The 24,726-nt window shown below is 32.3% G+C and overlaps 1 protein-coding gene across 5 annotated transcripts in view; it reads right to left on the bottom strand.

The window, feature by feature from the left end:
• The window catches only part of PHKB (phosphorylase kinase regulatory subunit beta), a 234,724-nt gene that overhangs the window by 188,496 nt on the left and 21,502 nt on the right, over positions 1-24,726 (bottom strand). For all 5 annotated transcript variants that reach the window (XM_051979792.1, XM_051979793.1, XM_051979796.1 and 2 more), the window contains 2 exons: positions 14,278-14,367; positions 12,379-12,517 (listed from right to left, as the gene is read on the bottom strand). In XM_051979792.1, coding sequence (XP_051835752.1) covers positions 12,379-12,517; positions 14,278-14,367 — 229 coding nt within the window. The remainder of the gene's footprint in view (positions 1-12,378; positions 12,518-14,277; positions 14,368-24,726) is intronic.

Below are 24,726 nucleotides of genomic sequence, written 5' to 3'. Positions count from 1 at the left end.
TTAAAGACCAACATTTTTTTCTTTTTCATTATTAAAAATAAATTATTAATCTTTTATAAAATCCATATTTCCTATTACATCCCTGTCCATGCCCCTTCCCAGGGAGCCATTTCTTATGAAGGAGAGATAGAAAGACAGACAGATACAGAGATATACAGAGAAATACAGAGAGACAGAAGTACAGGAAAAATTTTTTTAAAAAGTCTAACATACACAGTATTCCAAACATCATCTCTGTAAAAAAGGGAGAAAAGTTGCTTCTCATATTTCTCTGGAGTCACACTTAATTGTTATGATATTTAGAGCATTCAGTTTCCCATTTGTTCTGTTCCTAACTTTTTTATATTTACATTATAATGTAATTAGTCTTTGTAGTCATTGTGCATATTGTTTTCCTTTTCTGGTTACGTCACCTTTTGTTAGTTAATTAAATCTCATGTTTTTCTACATTCATCATGTTAATCATTTCTTATAACATAATAATATTTTGTTATATTCAAGAAAAACAAATTGTCTATCTTTCAATAAATGGAGACCTACCTAACTTCCAGTTCTTTTTTGTCAAAAAGTGACAGTATGCATAGTTTGGTATAGATGAAATCTGTCTTTTTTATTAATAACCTTCTTGTGTTATATATATCATCAATTATTCAAATAAAACTTCTCATTTAAACATCAATTTTTAAAAAGACAATACAAGATAAAACCATGTGTCTGTTTTACCTCGTACTACCATAAGATTATTGTTAGGTATCAATATTTTAATATAGCTAAATTTCTACATGGAAATCAGAAAACAAATGGAGGAAGCACCATTTACAGGTGATGAAAGCTCAGTTAAATATTCTGCTTATCTCTATTTCTTCATTTAAAAACCCTGAAACATGTTACATATATATTAAATAGAAATTTTCTAAGTGTTTTCAAAAAATAACTACTTTTACTCCTACTTTTAATATGCTTTAAAGACTCATGATGATTCAACTATACTTATAAAAAAACAACTCTGAGTATAATGAAAAAACTCAAAAATAATTCATAAGAGAATTCATTTTGTACTTTTCTCTACTTACAGAAATTTGTTTCTTTAGATTGTTAATTTTGTGTACTGGAAATTAAAATTTTAAAGGGAATATCCAACTAAATTTTATTTGGGATTTAATTTTATTGAACTAAAAAAGGAAGCTATTCACCTGTCACCACCCAGGTATACTTAATAAAATCTAAAGTCTTTACACAGAACCCAATAAATCATGTCCTAGAACTGATTTAAATACTTTCTTCTTTAGGTACAATCTGTGCACATAAGAGACAGGAAGAATATTGTTAGACTTAAAAGATTAATAAATTTCTTGGGAGGGGGAGAAATCGATTTTTGTTGTTGGTCAGTTGGGTTTTTTTTTTTTTTTTAGTCTTATCTGCCTCTTCATGACCCTTTTTTTTTTTGTTGTTGTTGGTTTGTTTTGTTTGTTTTTGGGTTTTTTTTTTGGGTGGGGGGAGGTTTGGCAAAGATACTGGAGTGGTTTTCCATTTCTTTCTCCAGCTCATTTTACAGATAAGTAACTGAGGTAAACAAAGTTAAAGTGACTTGCCGAGGATTACATAGCTAGTAAATGTCTGAAGCCAAATTTGAACTTAGAAAGATGAGTCTTCCTCACTCCTAATCCAGTGCTCTATCCACTATGTCAACCAGCTGCTCTCCACAACTTTTTTTTTTTAATTTTTAAATTTTTTATTATTATAGCTTTTTTATTTACAAAATATATGCATAGGTGATTTTTCAACATTGACCCTTGCAAAACCTTCTGTTCCAAATTTTCCCCTCCTTCCCTCCACTCCCTCCCCTAGATGGCTGGGGGTGTTACATGTTAAATCCAATACATGTTAAATATATTAAAGTATATGTTATATCCAATATATGTATACATATTTATATAGTTATCTTGCTGTACAAGAAAAGTCAGATCTAGAAAGAAAGAAAAAAAACCGAGAAGGAAAACAAAAATGCAAGCAAAGAGTAACAGAAAGAATGAAAATACTATGCTGTGGTCCACATTCATTTCTCATAGTCCTTTCTCTGGGTGTAGATGATTCTCTTCATTACTAGATAATTAGAACCGATTTCAATTATCTCATTATTGAAGAGAGTCATATCTATCAGAATTGATCTTTGTATAGTCTTTTTGTTACTGTGTATAATAATTTCCTGGTTCTGCTCATTTCACTTAGCATCAATTAATGTAAGTTTCTCCAGGCCTCTCTGAAATTGTCCTGTTGGTCATTTCTTACAGAACAATAATATTCCATAACATTCATATATCATAATTTATTCAACCATTCTCCAATTGATGGGCATCCATTCAGTTTCCAGTTTCAAGCCACAAAAAGGGCTGCCACAAACATTTTTTGCACATATCTCCACAAGTATCAAATTAGTGGCCAAATCTTGTTTTCATTTTTCTTTATATCCCTAATACTTTGCAAAGAGCACATATCTTAATATATATGCTCCAGAGCTTTATAAACACTCATTGGTCAATTGATCAATTTACCAAGTTTATAAAGTGGTTGAAATCTAGGACAGCGAACAGCTCATTCATAGTAATGAAATATTTGAAGACAATAAGAATTTATTTTCTTATATGCTACTGGGCAGTCACTTTAACTCTACAGATGAGTCTTTCGGATTCCAAGTTCCATACTATATCCACTGTACCATCTAGCTGCTTAGAGAAAACTATAAAATCTAGAAAGTATGGCAAAAAGAGATACAAAAGTTATGACAAATAATTATATGCACATTCTGAAGTAAATGAAATGTAATTTTAATACTTTCACGGGTTGATTCAAAATACTACAATATTCACTCTACAAATTCTACTTTTAAGTTAACATTCTTGAAGATTATATATCTATTATTATTCACTATTTGAACAGAAAAAGTAAAAGTAGAAAAATTCTACTGTTAACTTTCTAAGATCCCTTATTCCTCTAAATATGTGATCTTAGATTAAAGGCAATAAATAAAATAAAATTATAAAGGCATCATTTCAGAAGCAGTGTGGCACAGTAGAGAGGGTACTGGCCTTAGATTCAAAGGAATGGAGCTCAAAACCCTGATTTTGTCACTTACTTCTTATGTGACCTTGGACAAAACACCTGTCTGGACTTCAGTTTCTTCATTGCAAAATAACAAAATGTACCCAGATGGCCTCTAAGGTCCCTATCAGATCTAAATTTGTGATACTAATTAGGTATATACTCTCTATATTCCTTTTTAGAAACTGGATCATTTCAAGGCAAAACTTATACCAATATGTTTTTCCTTTTTTAAAAATTTGGTTTTAGAAAATTTTTAAATTATAAGTCCTAATCAAAAATATGATTATAGTAATAAAGTGTTTACATCCTTCAGATAAAACCAAGAGAAAATGTTTTTTTAATTGCTTATAATATTATTATTCAATTCCTTTTTTCTAAACAAGCAAACAAAAAAAGAACCTACTTAACTGTTTAACAAAGATTTATTTAGGGGGCCATAAGAACTTCAAAGATCATTTAGTCTAGTTTCCTTATTTTACAAGTGAAAAAATTAGTAAAGTCTAGAGAGGTTAGGTAATATGCAAGATAACAGAGGGAGGAACTAAATGATACAATTAGGATTCAAAACCAGTCCTTTACCTCCAAATCCAACACTATAATACAATTTGTACCTCTCTCTATTTTCCTGTTTCACTAAAACTTATGATACTTCATTTGACAAAACAATTCCCTAGTCCCATTACTAAGCCATATGTTTTGGATCAAAACTCAAAGTTCACCTATCCTTTTCCAGTTCCTCAACCTTAAAGTCTGATCTCATTAATTCCACATTTGAGAGTCTGAGAATTAACAAAAATTTTCAATAATAAAAGTTGTTCTCTAATAGCTAACTGGCTATTTTTGTAAAAAAGAAATACTATGGGGAAAAAAAAGTTTTAAATCCTTATAAGAGAAATCCAAATACAACAATATTGAAAAAAAATTACCTCACAATCCTAAGATTGGCAAAGATGGTTAAGTAAGAGCTAGTCAATTTTAGAAAATCTATGAAAATATATGCACATTAATAATTGGTTCAATAAATCTGGAAAGTAATTGAAGGGACTCTTTTCCAAGGACTGAATGGAAATATTCAAAGTAGCACTATTTTTAGTAGCAAATGAGAACTAAGCACCATTTTTTCTTATATTGTCAGTTATCTTCCTGTCCACAGAAGTAGTGATTCTATTCCTTTTTTTAACTGTCCTCTTTCCCTCAATATAACTCCAAATTAATTCTCATTAATCTAAACTCAGTTTGATCTTTAGGAAATCTGACATTCTCACAGAATTTTATATTCATTTGTATTCATTCTTTTTTTTTTAATTTTTTTTTTTTTTTTTTGCTGAGGCAATTGGGGTTAAGTGACTTGCCCAGGGTCACACAGCTAGACAGTGTCTGAGACCAGATTTGAACTCGGGTCCTCCTGAATTCAGGGCTGGTGCTCTATCCACTGCGCCACCTAGCTGCCCCTGTATTCATTCTTGCACACATATTCTATACCTTTTTTCTTTAAAAAAGCAATTAATTATACTAACATCAAGACTCTGATTTATGAACACTATCCTCTCTCTGACTGATCCAAATATACATGTCTTGTAACAAAATAAAGAGAAAAAAAGCAAAATTAAATATATCAGCTAAATCTTAACAGTCAATCTAATAGTCTTACTGAAAATGTCTTAGTGTATGTTTAACCACACTGGTCTTTTCAGGTTTTCACTGAGTGTTTCTCACTCTATCCTGACTTACTCTGAAGAATTTTATTCCAAAGGGATTCCATCTAATCTTTCTCTGAACCTCTTGAAATCTGTTTTATCAAAACCTAGGATGAAAGTCAGATTACCTAAGTAATTGTGCTACTCTGTATCACAAACTCCAGGAAGTTACTATTCCAGAAAGTTGCTTTCTTTTTTCTATTTCAGTAACTGATACTCCTATTCCTTCTTTATCCATGTATATGATAACGAAATAGAAGTTCCCCTGGTTGGTTCTTCCACCTTTAGAAGAACAAAATTTCCTTCAATAAGCAGAAAGAAATTATGTCTAAAACTATGACTAACGATAAAAGTGGATGGAAATTTTTATAAAAATTAAGTTTAGTAGTTTGGAAGGGAATAATCATTATATAGAAGCAATACTATTGGGTAGAATTTACTTAAGTCAGAGAATGAGTACAAAGCAGCTGAGACTATCCTGTCACATCCCTGGAAGCCATTCTCACATGGGAGTCTCTCCTGCACCAAACAAATAGATGCAAAAACAAAGATAAATTCATGTCACATAATGTACATGCTGCTAAGAAATTTTAGAAGTAATTACATTCTTTTCTGGACTGTTTTTATGGCTATGTAAAAGTCAAGGAATGATCACAGTGAACAGGCTGTTAAATAAGCTGTCTATCAACAAAAGCATGTAGCATTAAAATTGTCCCAGGGTATAAGCTATGATTAGAACCCTCATTAGCTCATGAGGGCTTGGTGAAAATGCCTCCATGGATCCACCTTCCCCCAACTCTTTAATGATACAGACTAACTTCTAAAGTATCCAATCAAAACTATACAAAAAGTGACTTGATTAAATCATATAGCACTTTGGATGTTTGTTTTTTAAACTTCCAAAGAACTGGAAAGTGAGGGACTGCCTATCAGTTGGAGAACAGTTGAACAAGTTAAAATACTTGAATGTAATAGAATACTATTATTCTATAAGAAATTATAAATGAGATAATTTCTGAGAAACTGGGAGTACATATGTGAAATGATGAGAATGGAGTAAACAAAACCAGAAAAACAATGTATACAATAACAACACTGCTGCAAATATATGCATCTTTGAAAGACTTAGAAACTTTGATCAGTATGATAACCAAAAAAAGGTTCTAGAGACCAATGATGAAATATACCACTCACCTCTTCACAAAGAGGGGGATGGACTCAGAGTACAGAATGTGATACACTTATTCTATCTGAACATGGTCAATGTGAGAATCTGTTTCATGTGTCTATATATATTTGTACAAGGGTTTTGTTTTTCTTCTTTTTTTTCAGTGAAAGGGAGAGAAGATAGATTTTTACCAACTATGAAAAAATTTTAAATTAAATCCATCTTTCAAATTATAATCATTAACAACTATTCTTTACAAAATTTTAATTCCCTTGATAATCTCTTCTCTAAGCAGTTGTCACAATTAATATATTTAACAGAATTTATGTAAAGTATCACAGATTAGTGATACAGGACCTGGGTTCTATAATACCCAGCTCTGACTTAGATAACTGCATGTTCTTCAAAATGGCTTCTCTGAAATATTTCACTGAATGACCACCTTTTCCTCTCAAGGGTTATATTCAGTTTTGCTGGGTTGCTTGGTTGCAATGTTCTGAGATGACCAGCTGTAAATAACTTTGGAGTACAAATAGCAGCTGAAACTATCCTGTCATATCCCTGAAAGCCATTCTCGCATAGGGCTGTCTCTCCTGCACCAAATTCTCAGTAATACAATCATCCACAACTACTCTGAAGGACTTATGATGAAAAATCCTTTCCATACCCAGAGAAAGAACTAATTGTGTGTGAATACAGAGTTAAGCAGTCTCTATTTCTCTATTTTTAAGTTATTTTTTCTTGACAGTTTTAATTTTCATTAGGGTGGGAGATCTCTGTTTTCTTTCACAACTTGACTTTTATGGAAATGTACAACTTCATATGTGGTTTCTTTTTAAATTTTTATTTTTGAAATACACATTGTTTTATGAATTATGTTGGGAGACAAAAATCAGAGCAAAAGAGAAAAACCATGGAAGAGGAAAAAAGAAGTAAGCATAGCATGTGTTAATTTCACAATCTCCATAGTTCTTTTTTCTAGATGCGAATAGCATTTTCTGTCCAAAGTTTATTGGGATTGCTTTAGATCACTGAACCACTGAGAAGAACCAAGTCTTTTGTAGTTGATCATTACAACAACCCTTGCTGTTATTGTGTACAATGTATTCCTTATTCTCCCTGTTTTGCGCAACATCAATTCATGTAAATCTTTCCAGCTTTCTAAAAACAGCTTGTTCATCATTTTTTATAGAACATTAATATTCTATTATCTTCACATACCACAACTTATTCAGTCATTCCCCAATTTTGGGGCATCCACTCCTTTTTCAATTCTTTGCTACCACAAAAAGAAGTGCAACAAACAATTTTGCACATGTGGGTCCTTTTCCCTTCTTTATGATTTCCTTGGGATACAAATCCAGTAGTAACACTACTGGATCAAAGGATATGCACAACTTGATAGTTCCAGATTGCTCTCCAGAAAGGTTGGGATAATTTCACAAATTCACCAACAATGTATTAGTGTCCCAGTTTTCTCATGTCCCCTACAGTATTTATCATTATCTTTTTCTGTCATCAATCTGATCAATCTGAGAGATGTAAAGTGGTAACTCAGAATTGTTTTAATTTGCACTTCTCTAATCAATAATGATTTAGAGCATTTTTTCATATGACTATAGATGGCTTTAATTTTCATCATCTGAAAATTATTTGTTCATATGTTCATATCTTTTGATTATTTATCAATTGGGAAATGATGTGTATTCTTATAAATATGACACAATTTTTAATATATTTTAGAAATTAGACCTTTATCAGAAATACTAGATATAAAGATTTTTTCCCACTTTATATTTCTCTTTTAATCTTGTTTCTGTTGGTTTTGTTTGTGCGAAAACTTTTTAATTTAATATAATCAAAGTTGTCTTTACCTTTCATAATGTTCTCTAATTCTTCTTTGGTCATAAATTTCTCCCTTCTCCAAAGATTTTATAGGTAAATTATTCTTTGTTCTCCTAATCTGATTATAGTATCATTCTTTATGCCCAAATTATATATCCATTTTGACCTTATTTTGGTATAGGATATGAGATGTAGGTCTATGCTGAGTTTCTGATGCATTATTTTCCAGTTTTCTTAGCAATTTTTGGCAAATAGTAAGTTCTTATTCCAAGAGCTGGACTTTGGGGATTTATTAAATAATAGATTACTATAGGCCTTGATTAATGTGTGCATCTAATCTATTTCACCAATACACCACTCTTTTCCTTATCCAGTACCAAATAGTTTTGATTACTGTTGCTTTATAATATAGTTTTAGATTTGATACTACCAAGCCACCATCCTTTGTAATTTTTTTCATTAATTTCTTTGATATTCTTGACATTTTATTCTTCCAGATAAATTTTGTTATTATTTTCTAGTTCTACAAAACAATTTTTTGGCAGTTTCATTGGTATGGCACTGAACAAGTTGACTAATTTAGGTAGAATTGTAATTTTTTTTTATTAGCTTGGCCTATCCATGAGCAATAGATCTTTTTCTGATTGTTTAGATATGATTTTATTTGTGTAAGAAGTATTTTGTAATTGTGTTCATATAGTTCTTGGGTTTGTATTGGCAGGTAGGTCCTGATATATTTTATTTTGGCTACAGTTATTTTAAATGGAATTTCTCTTTCTATCTCTTGCTGATGGGCTTTGTTGGTAATATATAGAAATGCTAATGATTTATATGGGTTTATTTTATATCCTGCAAGTTTACTAAAGCTGTGAATTATTTTGAGTAGGTTTGTGGATGATTTTCTAGGATTATATGTGGTTTCTTAATTGTGAGTGGGAATAAGGAAGAGAACATAGAACTCAAAAATCTTAAAAACAAATGTAAAAAAAAATTAAAATATAACTGGGGAAAATATTAAATCAATTTTTTACAAAAGAAATAAAAAATTAAAATTAAAAAAACACCTTCTGCTTTAGAAAATTCAGTAATATGGCTAGAAGATAAAATTGCCCTTAATATCAACCCTGTCATATTCTTGCATGGGAAGATGGAATTTAAAGCTGTTAATTAATTAAGAAGCTCCAGTAAACAGAAATAGCAATATTGTTTTAAGAAAGACTTTGGGTGAATAAGTCATTTTGACTGTAATAAATATCAAATTAACTATAAAGGACATGTGAAGAAAGATGCTATCTGCATTCAAAGAAAGAACTGATAAACAGATGTATAGAATAATTTTACTTATCTATCTATATCTATTTGTGTCTAATGATACCCTTCTCTGTGTGGGGGGAAAAGGAAAAAAATTTTAAAGAAATTTACAAAATAATTTATTATGTATTTTAAAAGAAAAGCAAATTGTTCATAATATATTTACAATTTACTGTGCAATGATATTTTTTATTAAATTCTGTTATGGAAATGTTTGTTTTATTCCATAAGTTAAAATTTTTTTAAAAGAAAAAGATCCAGAAGACAAGACATCTAAATTTGTACTCAAGGTGCCTTAACAAGGACTATGTTAAAGTCTAGTCTCATAAAAGCACTAAAAAACCTGGCTTTTGTCAGTTAGTAGAAAGAATCAAAGAGTTTAAAGCTAGCAATGGTCCACAGAAATCAATATTAGTCAGATGAGGGGTAGGGAGGTACCTCTATTAATACTCTATTCTACCACCTCAACATGACTTTCAGTTGTCTACTTCAATACTTCAACACTTCGTGAAAATTATCTTCAGTTCCTGAAATTTGGATAAGTCTTAATAAGACAGGAAGCCAGAGAATATATTCAGTGATGCAATGTAATACTAACAGTTAATATAACTCAGCTGTAAAGAATTAATTATTTTTCGTTTACACCATATTAAGCTGGGCAAGGCATAAAGTTTATTCCTAAATAAATGCCAATTATAAAGCCTTTTTACCCAACAAAAATTCAGTTTACATAAAAATTTCAACTCTAAATGTGCCTTCTGCAGATGAATAAAAAGTGCTACAATCTTAATTATATCCTTCATATGTACTTAATTGCATATATGTCATCTCGTCAGATGGATGTACTGTGTATTCAAAGACAAAAATGGAAAATTCTCTACGGAGAATCTTTCATTTTTGTCTTTGAATCCACAGAACCTGATGTGAAATAGGCAATTAATGATGGCTGATTAACTGATTCACAACTTTGGTTAGAAGGAGAATTTGAATTGTTTTTATAACACCTTCACTTCCCAATGTAGCAATTACCCATTTCCTCCCACAAAGGAGTCTCTTCAAAGAATACATTTTTAAATATAAAATAACAACAATTTAATATTATTATTAAATATAAAGATAAATAAATAAAATAAAAATAAAAAGCTCAGCAAAATCAATCAATACCTTAAATAAGTTTAACATTATTATGTAAGGTCTACCTTAATTGTCCAAAGAAAGGAGGGAGTTATATTCTCATATCATTTCTCTATGGCAATAGTCCTTATAATTACATAGCATTCAATTTCTATTTTATTGGGTTTTTTTTTTGATATTGTTTTTAGTTACATTGGTGTAGTTAGTGTGTATACCTTTTTTATTGTGCTTATATCTCTTTATTTTAAAGTTCATATATGTCTTCTTTTGAATGCTTCATATCTAACATTTCTACACGCCACGTATAATATAATTTGTTTTATTATTACCCAATACATGAACAACTAAGTTCTTTCAAGAACTTCATTGCCACAAAAAGTGCTGCTATAAATATTTTGGGCTAAGGTTTTTATTTTTATGACTGAACTACTTGGGGTTTATGCCTATTAATATAAAAGAGAATTTTTAGCTAAAAAAGAATTAGAAGAGATCATAAAAGATAGCTGTGTTGACATGAAATTAAAAGTTTATGCATAAAAGACATAAACTAAGGGAGAATAAGAAAGACAATTGAAAAGCAGGAATAGAAAGTATATTTGTTTTTAAATATTGACAAAATTCTTTATTAGATGGACTCAATGACTCATTGGGTAAAGGAAGGAGATGGATTCAATGGTAAATGCAGGCAATGTCAAAAGAAAAAATATCTTAATAAAAATATTTTTAAAGTCATCAGACTTTAAATTAGCTTACATTAATATAAATTGCAAAGTGATCAAAAGATAAGCATTGTTTTCAAAAGAAAAACTGCAAACTACATGAAAACATGGCTAATTGCTAATAGTAAAAAAAAATTCCTTAATTAATTTAAGGATTTATTAAAATCCTTTTAATAATTAATTAAAATAGCTGTGAAATTTTACTTTATACTCTTTAAGAAAGACAAAAGGTAATAGTCAATGTTAGAGAGTCTATAGGAAGACACTGGTATATTGCTTATGGCATGGTGAAGTGATCCAACTTATTAACTATCAATTTGGAATTATGTAAGAAACAACTAAACTTTCTGTATCCCTTTAACCCAGAGATCATACCATGAGCATATCCCCTCCTCCAAAGATTTTAGATGGAAACAAAGGTCTGAGCAATACAAAAATATTCAAAGTAGCATTCACTAGAGCTTGTGCTCTGGAGTCAAGAAGCTTGGATTCCAATTGCCCAACCTACTTTTCAGTAGCTAAGTGATGAGGGGATACCTCCCTTCTCTTCTCTTAGTCTAAATTTACTAATATATAAAATAAAGAGGATCTGACCTGACCAATAATATGGTAGATAAAACACTTTCTCTGTTCTTCATGAGCAGAAAGTACATACCAGAACTAAGCAATTTCAGCTCTTTCATTAGTTCAGGATGCTAAGAACCCAAACAAGATAAACACTAATGTTAATTTTTTGTTCTGTCATCAGCCTCTCCCCCCACTGCCCACAATAAAACCCACTTGCTCCTAGCAGAAAGGTTGCACTAAATGATCCATGAGCTTGCAACATAATTTAGTCCCAAATCCAAAGCTACTTTCTTTCTTCCAGTGTCTTCAAGATCCAAAATTAAAGTGACAGAAATTTCCTCAGGCTTTGATAGTCCTGTGGCAGTATTCTATGCTTCAATAGGGTTTGGCTCAAGCACAGAAAACTCAACTCTATACCCTGATCTCTGCCTCTACTTTCAGTGCCATAGATCTCCCAAATCTAAAAGGCAGAAATTTGTTAAGGCTGCAACAGCAACACAGCAGTACTCTGGGTCCCTGGCTCAGATAAGTGAGGAATAAAAAGAATAGGGCAGGGAAGATGTGTGTATTGGTATTAGGAAATGGCACTCCACTAAACCTGAGGCAAAGAGCCCAGAATCAAGTTGTGGCCAGTTTTTTCCTCAAAAATGTCATATAAGGCAGAGATCTAGGGTGGTAAATTGTGAAAGCATGGAAGGAAATTAAGATAATCTGAAATGCAGTGTCCTAGAAAACTGCCAATACAAATAACCAATGCAAAGAGCTTCCAAACAGGATCTGCTAGCAGGTAATATTTCACTTATCTAAGAGTTTCAAGTCAAGGAAACTCACTTACCTATATGCAAGTGCTAATGCCCAGGCACTGGCAGCACAGTAAAGGCTGTCTTGAACTTTGGCCCTCTGGTCATCAGCACAAGTTTTTGTGGGGAAGAGACCAGTAGTTGGACTTTGATATAGCAGTACTGTTGATTTGACTGAAATTGGAAACATGACCCAAAATGAATAAAAAAATCCATCCATTTTCTTTGCAAAAATGTTTATACCCTATTTTTTAGAATAACACCCTGTTTTCCTAAGTTTTTTAAATTACTAATTACATAGAAAATAACATTGAAATGGTTTTTTTTTTTCCCACCATAAAACTTTTGTTAGTAAAAGGGCAAATGAAAAAATCATTTCAAAGTCACTTCAGTTTAAATGGGATTTCTTTCTCTTCTTTGAAACCATGGCAGGCTAAAAAAGAGTTAAATATGCTTTAGCAGTATCAAAGCCTAGATAGATGAATTTAGAAGTTAACATGACTTCTTGGTCTCCTTCACTGATGTTCTTTTGTCAGTAACCTTGCTGACAATTCCAAAAGAGTTGAATAGTTGAGAATTACCATTAGAAGTCAATTCAAAATACCTCTCCAACTAAGGAAACAAATCAGTTTCAGTGAGAAAAGCCTGAAATAGATGAATGGCAAAGAGCAGCATATGTTTGCTACTGCCACTATGAATGGCGATGAGTAAATTGGACTGTCACTTTCTCTATAGGGATGGCAAAAGCAATGAACCTACAAAATGATAAAATGTCAATAGATCAAACAAGAACCCAGAACTTCAGGTGCTTTGTCAAGTGAAGAAGTGTTTTGTCCCTGTCCTTCACACTAGGAGATCAATTTTGTTTAATACATCATATAGATCCTGTTTCAGCAATTTAGAACCACTCTCACATAATCTAACAGCATCATATAAACAGGTTCCTTAAAGTTTCATTTAAATAAATAGCAGGCTGAAGTTAATTTCTGATTCTGTTTCTGTTTAAAAGTCCTAAAAATTGGAATGCAAATATACATAATGTCATTTCATAAAAGCTTTTTAATTTTTATTTTTCAGTCTCAAAATGGATGAATGCTATATTCCTCCAAAATAGATTAAATCAAACAGTTTATGTTATCAAAACTGATGAAACACTTTTTCAATGCTTAGAATATTCTGTTCTTCAATAGAATTTAAGCCTTGAAAAAAGAAAGCTCCTTTTTTCTCCAAATAAATTTGTTTCAATGCTGAGAGGTAAATACTTTAAGTTATTAATTTGCAGCATTTTTATTAATAATTTCAATAAAGCAGAACTATGTCCCAAGGGATTTTTATAATTTTACACAGGCATACACTTCAATTCAATGCAATTGAAATACATTTGTTAAATGCTTTTTATGTACAAAACACTGTGATAGATGCTCAGAATAATAAACAAAATTCAAATAGTTCATACTGTAAATAAATTGATAATCTATTAGGAGAAAAACATATTTACAAATGAATAAACAGAAGGTAATTTGAAGGGGAAGAGAACACAAAAAATTGAAGGATCAAGGAAAGATTAATTGAAGAAACTGCACTCACTAGTGCTTATGTACATATATAAAATATGCATATACACACATATGCATAATTGAGGTCAAAATCAACCCAATTCCTACTCCCACGAGGCCCCCTATTTACAGCAATAGCCACTCTTTAAGTCTATCTACAAAGTGTTATAAGGGTTGTAATCTCTATTGGTAGAGGCAGTTCAACTCTTGATAAAACAGAACCTTGGGTTATTAGAATATTCTTTCTTAGTGCATAAAAGGCCTAACAAACCAGATGTCAAAAACAATACTTTCATAGAAAAAAGATAAAATAAATATGTAAAAAGTAACTACTAAAATAGGGATATTCAAAACACTTATTCCCCATTCTTTGCTTACCAATTCTGTAATAATGATCCAATTTATCCCACAGAGTTTCATTGTCAGGTCTTGGAAGATTAATACTTTTAAGAGGTTCATAAACTGAGCCTAAAGAAAGAAAAATCCATATTTTCATTCAGATAATACACAAAAAGAATCATATAATCACAACTTAGCACTTACTAGCTATTTCATTGTCATGCAAATAATTTCATTATAGTGCAACTGACCTTTGGGGAAAAAAAGGAGATATTAATAATAGTATGCTTAAACATTTAATACTATGAGAATTAAATATTTAATTGTGTGTTCATTTATGTTCAGGCTCTAAACTCTAAAATCCAAAACATTCATGTGTTAACCATAAAAATATGAGTTAAAAACTTTCTGAGATTTCTTTGAGAAAAGCATGTGTAGATGCTATTAAAAGAAATTTTAAAAATTTTCTTTTAAAAAAAGAAATAAAAGCTCTCCCAGTTTTCAAAAGAAATGTGAGCTATAGGGAAAAATGCACCAAATTTGTAGTAATAAAAGAATTGCAAATTAAATTAACTTTAAAATCCCACTTCACAACTATCAGATTAGCAAAAATTACAAAAAAGAAAAATGATAATTGATGGCAGTGCTATAGGAAATCAGGAAACCTAATGAACTGTTGGTGGAGCTGTCAATCTGTTGAGACATTCTATAAAGCAATTTGGAATTATATCCATTTGTTCAATAAACTATGCTTTAGTAAACTAAACTTTAGACCTAGAAATAATACTACTGAATTAATACCCCCAAATCAAAGATATAGGGAAAGGATCCATATGCACAAAGTTATTTATAACAGCATTTTTTGTTATAGCCCAGAAGCTGAAAAAGAGATAAACTAATTATAATTTATAATTAAAATGAAATATTGAGGTATATCAAATTGTAAAAGGGACAGATTCAGAGAAAATGAAGATTTACAACTAAGGCAAAAGTAAGTTGAGAGAACCAGGAGAACCAATTATATTATAATATTAAAAGAAAAATAAATTTTAAAGACTGAACAATTTGGATCAATGCAATGACCAATCATGATTAAAGGAATCTGATTAGGAATGAATCATGTCTCCTACCTCTTAGCAGAGAAGTAAAGTGCAGAATGAAACACATTTTTCAGACACAGACAATGTATGGATTTTTTTTTTTAAACTAAATTTGATATGAGGAAGGGATTTAAGGGAGGAGTGAGGGTAGAAAGGGGAGACATACAGTGGGAAAGGAGGGAGTGCTCATAGGACTCATAGCAAAATAATAAGTAAAAAATTGAGTGAAACATTTTTTAAAAAATACTTTAAATTAAAAAAAATACTTTAAATTATGAACAGAAAGAAATTCAGAAATGGACATAGATAAGCAGGCCAAAATCAACACTATTCTGTTAAATTCATTATGTAATTTTTAAAAACAAGCTATATACAAAAGTTTCTGTTTCATATACAATCCTCTTATTCTTTTTTATGTACACAGAAATATTTACAGTTGGTGCTATTTGTCAAACTCATAATAAAATATTTTTATAAGAATTTATAATAAAATGTGGCAAACATTATAAAAGGGGAAAAAAACAACTAAAGTCTCTCCACTAATCTCTTAAAAAAAAAAAATAGAAAGGAAAAAAATGGTGATCAACCATTCCAAGTCTATATACTTCAATGACAGTCAGCCAATCATTTCATCTTTTCTTGTCCTAACCTTTCTTACTTTTGCTAGGTACTAAGAGGTTATCAGACCCTGTTATGTGGGCCATAATATGGACCATTTGTGTTTCTCTGCCCTGAAAACTACCAAAAGGTGTTTTGATAGCACTAATGTTCCCAGAGTACAGAATACAGTGAAATTACAATAATTTGTTACAAAGCCTCTACTGAATATTACATGCTTGACTGCTATACTTTCTTTGCTGCAGGATGAGAAGACAACTCAACATCAAGGTATAGGGGCTAAATATTATTTCTCTTCTTGCTAAAAGCACTTAAACATCAAAAAGATCATAAGGTCAAAATTAATACACTTTATATCCAAGTAACAAATGCTGCACAATCAAAATAAAGTGCAAATAAAACTTGACTAAGGGTGGGTAGCATGGATTTTTTAGCTTTACTAAGGCTCTGCTTTAAAAGAAAATCAAAGCATTTTACTCCTAAAATTACTATGACAGGTATGATGTCTTAAAGCCAAGATTTTAGAAGTGTTACAGAAAGACTCACACATTCAAAGAAGCAATTTTTTTACTTTCTGTTGTGTGAACAACCTTTGAAAAAAAATAATGCCCTGTTCTTGGGTAATAGAATGTCTGTACATAACCAGAGTTTTAATGGAGGAAAGCTGGAACGACATTCTGATGAAGAATGGGCAGTCTATCATCACAACTAGGATAGGTATGGCCCAGCCTGTCATTTCAGTACAACATGACACCTGGGAGCTAACAGTAACAGAAGAAAAAAGGTTCCAACATTGGTCTCACTATGTCAAATGATCCCTCAGCAGACAAACATAAAGGAAATAGCAGGTATAGCAGAGGCATAAAAGCACTGCTAGGAGCTAATATTTGGGGCCAGCACTTCCTTTTTGGATTACTCTTAAGGAACCAAATGAGATTTTTTTAGTCAAATTGGCAAGTTCAACTAAATGCAGAAATGCACACTTCTCCCATATAAACCTTCATAAATAGTTGAAAAGGATCCCCACAAGATGAATGATAAAATGAAAAAAAAAAAAAAAAAAAAACATGGAAATACATTTCTTTAGCTAGTACAAAACTGTATATAAAGACAGCAGGAAGCCAGCAGAGAGAGGTACGTAAAAAGGAACAACAGGAAAGCCAGAACAAGATACCACTAGCAAATTCAAATTCAGACAGGCTATGAGGAAAAGGGCAATAAGCCCAATGTAGGACTGGGCAACTAAAGTCATATCTACAAACCAGCTTGTTAGAAGAGAATAAGGCACAAAGAGAATCTACACATGTCACTGCTCAGGGTGACAAAACCTGGCTATGCAGTCCTCATACATTAGGAGCTCAAGTAAAAAATAGGGCCAACACTACACCTAGACACTGGTATCTATGCTTTGCAGGCAGCCTGAGGCCACCAAAATCAACACCAACCAGCCGAAACTTACCAGGGACTACACCAAGGATTATGTCAACTTGTAGTACAAGAAGGAGATGGTCTAGCTGGAGGCCAAGAGTAGCAGTGGACCACCAAGAGATCAAAAGACAAAGTTTAAGGAAGAGGTTGGGGAATAATGTGAGCCAGCCTACTTATACCATCAGAGGCAAAAGCACATAGACTAAAAAGGAGACAGGACCAACCTAGATCTCTCCATCCATCCAAAAAGGCTGGACTGAGCACAAAGTCACAAATCAAGATCTCAAGTTGAAAATAAGAGATAAAGAAGAAAATACCACACACAAATAGGAAATATCTTTTTACTAAAAGAAGCCTAGAAGATAATCCCTGGAGCAAGTACCCCAGAGCAACCACAATTAGAGACTCACAGGGAAAAAGGGCTCAGCTAAAAAGGAATACGTGACCAGACAGTGTAGAGAACCATAAATAGTGGGAGAATTCTGGGAATGGGAAACTTGAAACAAAGATACTTACACCAGGGTACTAGCAAGCAAGTACTTACTCAGGGTAAGTGATGAGATAATGGTTCTCAAGTTCACATATACTTAGTGTGATATAATGATGTAATCACTCTAGTTGGCATATACTTAGTGTGATATGGTGATATAATGGTTCTACAGTTGGCACATGCTCAGTGTGCTGTAGTGATGTAATCATACTAAGGTATTTAAGGGCTGAGACGACTTGAAATAAGGACTCTATCTTTAACCATCCTCGTGCGTCTACTGCCTCCTTCATTCCTCCACTAAGACCAAGGACTCAGGCTGGTCCCAAGGTTCTCCAGAGAACTAGTCCAGACACTACATTTTGGCACCCCAGTATGGGGGGCTCTAGAAAGCAATGGTACATTTTGTCACCCCAACTTGGGGGCTCTAGAAAGCACACCACAAGACAAGAAAAATGGAAGATGAAGTTTTTTTGTTTGTTTGTTTTTTGTTTTTTTAATAAGAAATTAAATGAGAGCTCAGGAGGAAAAAAATGAAAGGAATATTGCATAGACTAGAGGGTAAAAAAAATCTTATCAAAGTAATTCTTTGAAAAATAGAATGGAAAGGGGCAGTTAGGTGGCACAGTGGATAGAGAACCAGCCCTGAAGTCAGGAGGACCTGAGGTCAAATCTGGTCTCAGACACTTAACACTTCCTAGCTGTGTGACCCTGGGTAAGTCACTTAACCCCAATTGCCTCAGCAGGAAAAAACAAGAAAGGAAAAAAAGAAAAGAAAAATAGAATGGAGAAAATGGAACTTATTAACTCCATTAGAAAATAAATATTTTACACAATTCAAAAAAGGAAAAAAAAATTAATTGTATACTATTTTTAAAATGACCTGGAAAACAGGTTCAAGAGAGAAAATTTAAGGATCTTCAGAATCCCTGAAAATCATAAAAAAAGACTAGATATTATGTCTCAAGAAATCATTAATAAAAGAAAAACTTGCTATAGATTAGAACCAGGTAGCAAAGTAAAATGGAATATAGGTGTAGATAGATAGAAATTTAGAGATAAAAATAAACATTATATAGATTTTTTTTCTTACAGAAAGACAAAATGGAAAATACCCAGAAATATCAGTAGAAATCCAGCACTTCAAAGTTTAAAAAAAAATTATAACCAGCCCCCCAAAAAATGATTAGGTATTAATAAAGTACATGAAGATCACATATAACTTGGCACAAATTACTGTAAAAGAAAAAAAATATTGTAATAGGATATTCCAAAATGCAAGTTAAAAACATATTAACAAGATTAACAAAGTCTGAAAAAAGAATATAATTATATGGAAGAAAGAGTGAATTTTTAACTCTCTAGTATAGTAGAGAAAGAAATTAGAGCTAAATAGAAACCATGACATTAAATCCTTGCCTCATATTTACAGGGAAAAACAATGAGCCATTTTTTTTTGAACTCTCTTTTCTCCTCTCTTCCTTATCTCCCATCACTCAGATGTCATATGCCACTCTTTCTTCACTGTCTCACATTATGAAGTAGTCTTATTCCTTACCAACGGTAACCCTCTGTACCTATTTAAACAATCTCTTTCCATCCCATCTCCTCTATGTTCTCTCTGTCATACCTACTCTTTCACTTATTTTCACATGCTCTCCCTCTTTACTGACTCATTCCCTATGATCTACAAACATGTTCCGGTTTCTCTCATTGTAAAACAAACAAAGAAAAACACCCTCACTTGATTCTTCCATCCCTTCAAATTATCATCTTATATCTCTTCTGCTGTTTGTAGCTAAACACCTCAAAAAGATTATCTACAATAGGTACCTCTACTTCTTTTCTTCTCTTTCTCAAATTAATCCCTTACAATCTGACTTCCAATATTATGAGTCCCCAAAACTGCTTTCTCCATTTACCAGTGATTACTTACATGTCATATCCACTGGCACTTTCTCAATCCACATTTTCCTTGATCTCTGAACCCTCTGACACTATTGATCATCCTTTCCTCCCTGATACCCTTTTCTCTCTAGGTTCTCAAGACACAACACTCTTCTAGTTTTCTTCCTTTCTATCTGACTGTCCTTTTTCAGTGTCCTTTAACAAATCCTCGTCCAAAACACATTCTTTAAGCACAGGTATCCCTCAACTTCTGCCCTAGGTTGTCTTCCCCTTCTCCTTCCCCTCCCCCTCCTTTCCCTTTTTCTCTTTCCTATTTCTCTTGAAGAGTCTATCCCATGGATCTCTATGCTGACTCATGTCAAATTTACTTATCTTGCCACAAATCTTTCTGTGATCTTCAATTTTGCATTTCCAACTGTCTTTCAGACATCTCAAACTGGATGTCTAATAGACATCATAAACCAAACATGTTCAAAACAGAATTCATCATCTTTCTCATTATATCCTATTCCCTCTACCTTTCCTATTACTTCTGAGTGCATCACCATCCTTCCAGTCTCTCAAGCTCCCAATCTAGGAGTTATCTACACTCTCATTCACTCTCCTTGGTTTTACACTCTCATTCACTCTACCAATCTATTGCCAAAGACTATCAATTTCACCTTTGTAACATCTGTTAAATACACCGCCTTCTCTCCTCTGACACTGCTACCATTTTAGTAAAGGCCTTCATTAGCTCACATATAGATTATTGCAATAGCCTATTGGTAGGGAGCAGCTAGATGGTGTAATGGATAGAGTATTTCCTCTATTCAAATCCTGAGTTCAAATTCAGCCTCAGACACTTAACATTTACTAGCTGAACGATGCTGGGAAAGTCACTTAACGTCAATTGCCTCTTCAAAAAAAAAAAAAAAAAAGGAAAAAAATTGCCTATTGGTAGGTCTGTTGGACTGTCCACATTCAATCAATATTCCATTCAGTCACTAAAATGATTTTATTAAAGCACAGGTCTGACAACTTCCTACTCAATAATTCAGGTAGCTTCCTAATAACTCCAAGATCAATTGAAAAATGCTCAGTAGGGTTTTCAAAGATCCTTCCTAAACTAGTCCTATGTTACTTTTCCAGTCTTTTTACACCTTACTTTCCAGACATATACTTTTCAATCCACTATTATTGGCCCTCTGATTGTTCCATGAACAAGGCACTGGTCTATTGGCTCTGGTTATTTTCTCTGGTGGCCCCCCATAATTGACAAGCTGTCCTTCTTCAATTCTGCCTGATTTTTCTTGCTTCTTTTCAGTTCTAACTAAAAGTTTCTTCCAATATCTTTTCATTCTAGTGTCTTCTCTCTGCTAATTATTTCTAATACAAAATTATTATATATTATATATTATTTGTAATGTAATATATGTGTTACATATTATATATAATTTACATATTACATATATTATTTCCTATATATAATTACATAATTCATAAATGTAATTATTTATATTCCTATAAGGCAGGGATAGTAATAACAATCTCAGATAAAGCAAAAGCAAAAAACATCCTTAATTAAAAGAGATAAGCAGAGAAACATCTTGTTAAAAGGTAATATTAATACTAAACATATATGCACTAAATAGCAAAATAATCAAATTCCTGAAGAAAAAGTTTAATTAGCTACAGGAGGAAATTGACAGCAAAACTAAAATAGTAAGGGACATTAATTATCCCCTCTCAGAACGAGATAAATTTAACCGAAAAATAATCAAGAAAAGAAGTTAAAGAAATAAATAGAATTTTAGAAAAGTGACCACATATAAGGGCATAAAAACCTGACAATCAAATACAGAAAAGCAAAAATATTAAAAGCAATCATCATGCAATAAAATTATATCCAATAAGGACCATGGAAACATAGATTAAAATTAATTGAAACCAAACAATCTAATCCTTTTTTTGGAGGCAATTGGGGTTAAATGACTTGCCCAGGATCACACAGCTAGGAAATAATGGCCAGCATTGAAATCAGGTCCTTCTGAATTCAGGGCCAGTGCTCTATTCACTGCACCATCTAGCTGCCCCAATAATCTAATCCTAAAGAAAAAAGAGCTCAGAGAACAAATCATAAAAATGATTGATAATTTCAATAAAGAAAATAACAACAATGATACAACATTCCAAAATTTGTGGGATGCAACCAAAGCAATACTTAGAGAAAATTTTATATTTTTAAACATTTACACTAATAAAATAAAGTACAGATCAATGAAGTAGGTATAACATTTTAAAAACTAGAAAAAATTTAAAATCCCCAATTCAATTCCAAAATGTAAATCCTGAAAATAAAAGGAAAAAAAATCAACAAAATTGAAATCAATCAACAAATAGTCGAACTAGTAATTAAAACCAGGGTCTGATATATATATATGTGTGTATGTGTGTATGTGTGTGTGTGTGTGTGTGTGTGTGTGTGTGTATATATATGTATGTATTATGCATGTCTTATATACACATATCATTGGAGGGAGTACCTCAATTACTGAGATCATGAATCTAAGTTAGTCAGTTAACAAGAGTGTATTAAACTCTATACCAAATAGTATATTAAGTACTAGGAATACTGAGAAAAGTAAACAGTCCCTGTCTTTAAGGAGATGACATTCTAATATGGGAGACAACATGCAAACAATTAAGTACATTTGTGTTATAGTATTAAAGGAAGGCAATCTCAGAGAAAACACACTAGCAGGGGAGACAACAGGAGCAAGAAAGGGATTAGGATTACAAAAGATCTCTGAGGAAAAAAAAAAAATTAGTGTTTGAGCAGAGATTTGAAAGAGACTAGGGAAGTTATGATGTGGAAAAGAGGCAGAGCATTCCAGGCATGAGATAATCATTGCAATGGCACAGTCAAAAAATAGAGTACTGTGTACAAGGATAGCAAGAAGGTTAATAACACTCATTCACAGAATTTAAGGAAGAAAAAAGGTTAAGAAACCTAGAAAGAAGAGGCTAATTGTAAAGAGTCTTAAAAAGCCAATCAGAGTGTTATGGGCCAGAATTCTGTACTTGAAATAAGGATTCTTACAAGGTGCTAACTCAGTGACATTGATAAGACAATGGTTATCTAGTTAAGCATAGTGATTAATAGTTCTCTAGTTTAGTACATGTACTTAATACTTAATATATTTCTACAAGATTGACACCTATTTTACAAGATTCACACTTATGTTAATGTAATTATAATAGAGCATATAAGCTAGGACAAACTCAGCCAGATTCATTTCATCTCCCACCTTTATGGTGGCTGGAGGGTGGAGCACAAGCTCTCGGACTGAGACAGACTTCAAGACCATCGTGGTGGTCCTCCTGCCTCCCCCACAGAAACCAAGACACATTCCGGAGGACCTCCAGAAAGCTGGCAGAGCCCCAGGCAAGGAAACTAGACTTTGAAGTAGATAATAAAGAATTTGGACTTTAACACTTTTGTGGTGAATACGCAACTGAAATGAAGGCTGGTCCCAAGACCTCCAGAAAACCAACCAGAACACTACATCAGAGAATTTTTATTTGATTCAAGAAGTATGGGATCCACTGAAGCTTACTGAGTAGAGACGTAACATTGTCAAACCTGGGCTTTCCGAAACTCACTTTGGCAATTTAAATCATAGATAATAATCACAAAGCTATCATAATAGTTTATGTATGTTGCTGTTGTTTTCCTTGTCTTAAAAGAGGATCGATAACATCATGTGATACTTAAGTGAGGCAGACAAAGTCATCAGCCTTACTCTCTTCCAGTCATCAAGAGCAAAGGGAAAGAAAAAAGTCAAGATGACTGGTGAATGCTCAGGATGCAGTAAATGACCTTGGCATCTTCAATGTTACACCAAATTCTAAGAGCTCCATGGCATCCATTTCATTGTCATAGGAACAAATTGTTCTCACCCACCTATCCTATCTGGGATATGCTTGGGGCATTCATTCCCTTAACTCACTGATAGGATTTGAGGACTATCAGTTTACCCTCCACCTGGTTTAGCCTGTCTGCCAACATGCCAACATGATATGAGCACTATGCACGCTACAGCTTCTTGGAGCCACAGGTGAAAATGGGGGGACAATTGGACACCAAAAGAGAATAAGCAGCCAGAAATAGGATTGGGGCAAACCCTTAGATCAGAGGTTCCTGTCCTCTCTGAATACCATAGAAATTAAAAGATGACAACACATCGGACTGAAATGTCTGCTAATAGCTGTTAGTAATATCAAAAAAGCTTTCAAATTGATCTTTATCTCATGGAATCTGACATAACTTTAAAAGTTTCTTATTAGACCATAAAAATGGTTTTTAAGTCTCCATGCCTGAAGGCAGGCAGTCATATTAATTTAAAATAACTCAATTTACCTAATGTTCATTAACAGATTTTTTTATACATACAGGTTAAATCAAAGAAAAAACAGAAACAGTCTATCTCTCTGAGATCTATGTTTAGATTGAAAGGGCACAGATCCAATAAATCTTAGCTTGCAGAAAGAATCAAACTGTATTTTGCTTTTATTTTTTATTAATGTTTTTATTAACCATCAGATTAACAGAATTAAATTCATCAATTATCATTGTTATACTTCAAAATCTTTTGCTGCCTGCCTCAATGCTGAACAGCTCTTTACAAATAATTCTTTAAGTGAATACATTTAAATTATGCTTTTAAAAGTTTGGAACAAGATCATTTTAAGACACTCTGACAAGTACTTTTTTAAGAAACTAGAAAGACAGAAGTTAATAAATGAAGGCATGTATCAAATAAACAATAAACACAAAAATAAACTTTTTGTCAGATATCTAAAAGGCTTTTTGAGAAGCTTATCTACATCTAAGTCTGTTTAATGAAAGAAAACAAATAACAACTATATTACATGATTTATACATATCAACAGCTTTATTATGCA

This window comes from Antechinus flavipes, chromosome 2 (assembly GCF_016432865.1).
Source record: "Antechinus flavipes isolate AdamAnt ecotype Samford, QLD, Australia chromosome 2, AdamAnt_v2, whole genome shotgun sequence".
Lineage (NCBI taxonomy): Eukaryota > Metazoa > Chordata > Mammalia > Dasyuromorphia > Dasyuridae > Antechinus > Antechinus flavipes.
The sequence above is the reverse complement of the archived record's forward strand: the minus strand, read 5'-3'. Positions and strand labels throughout refer to the sequence as shown.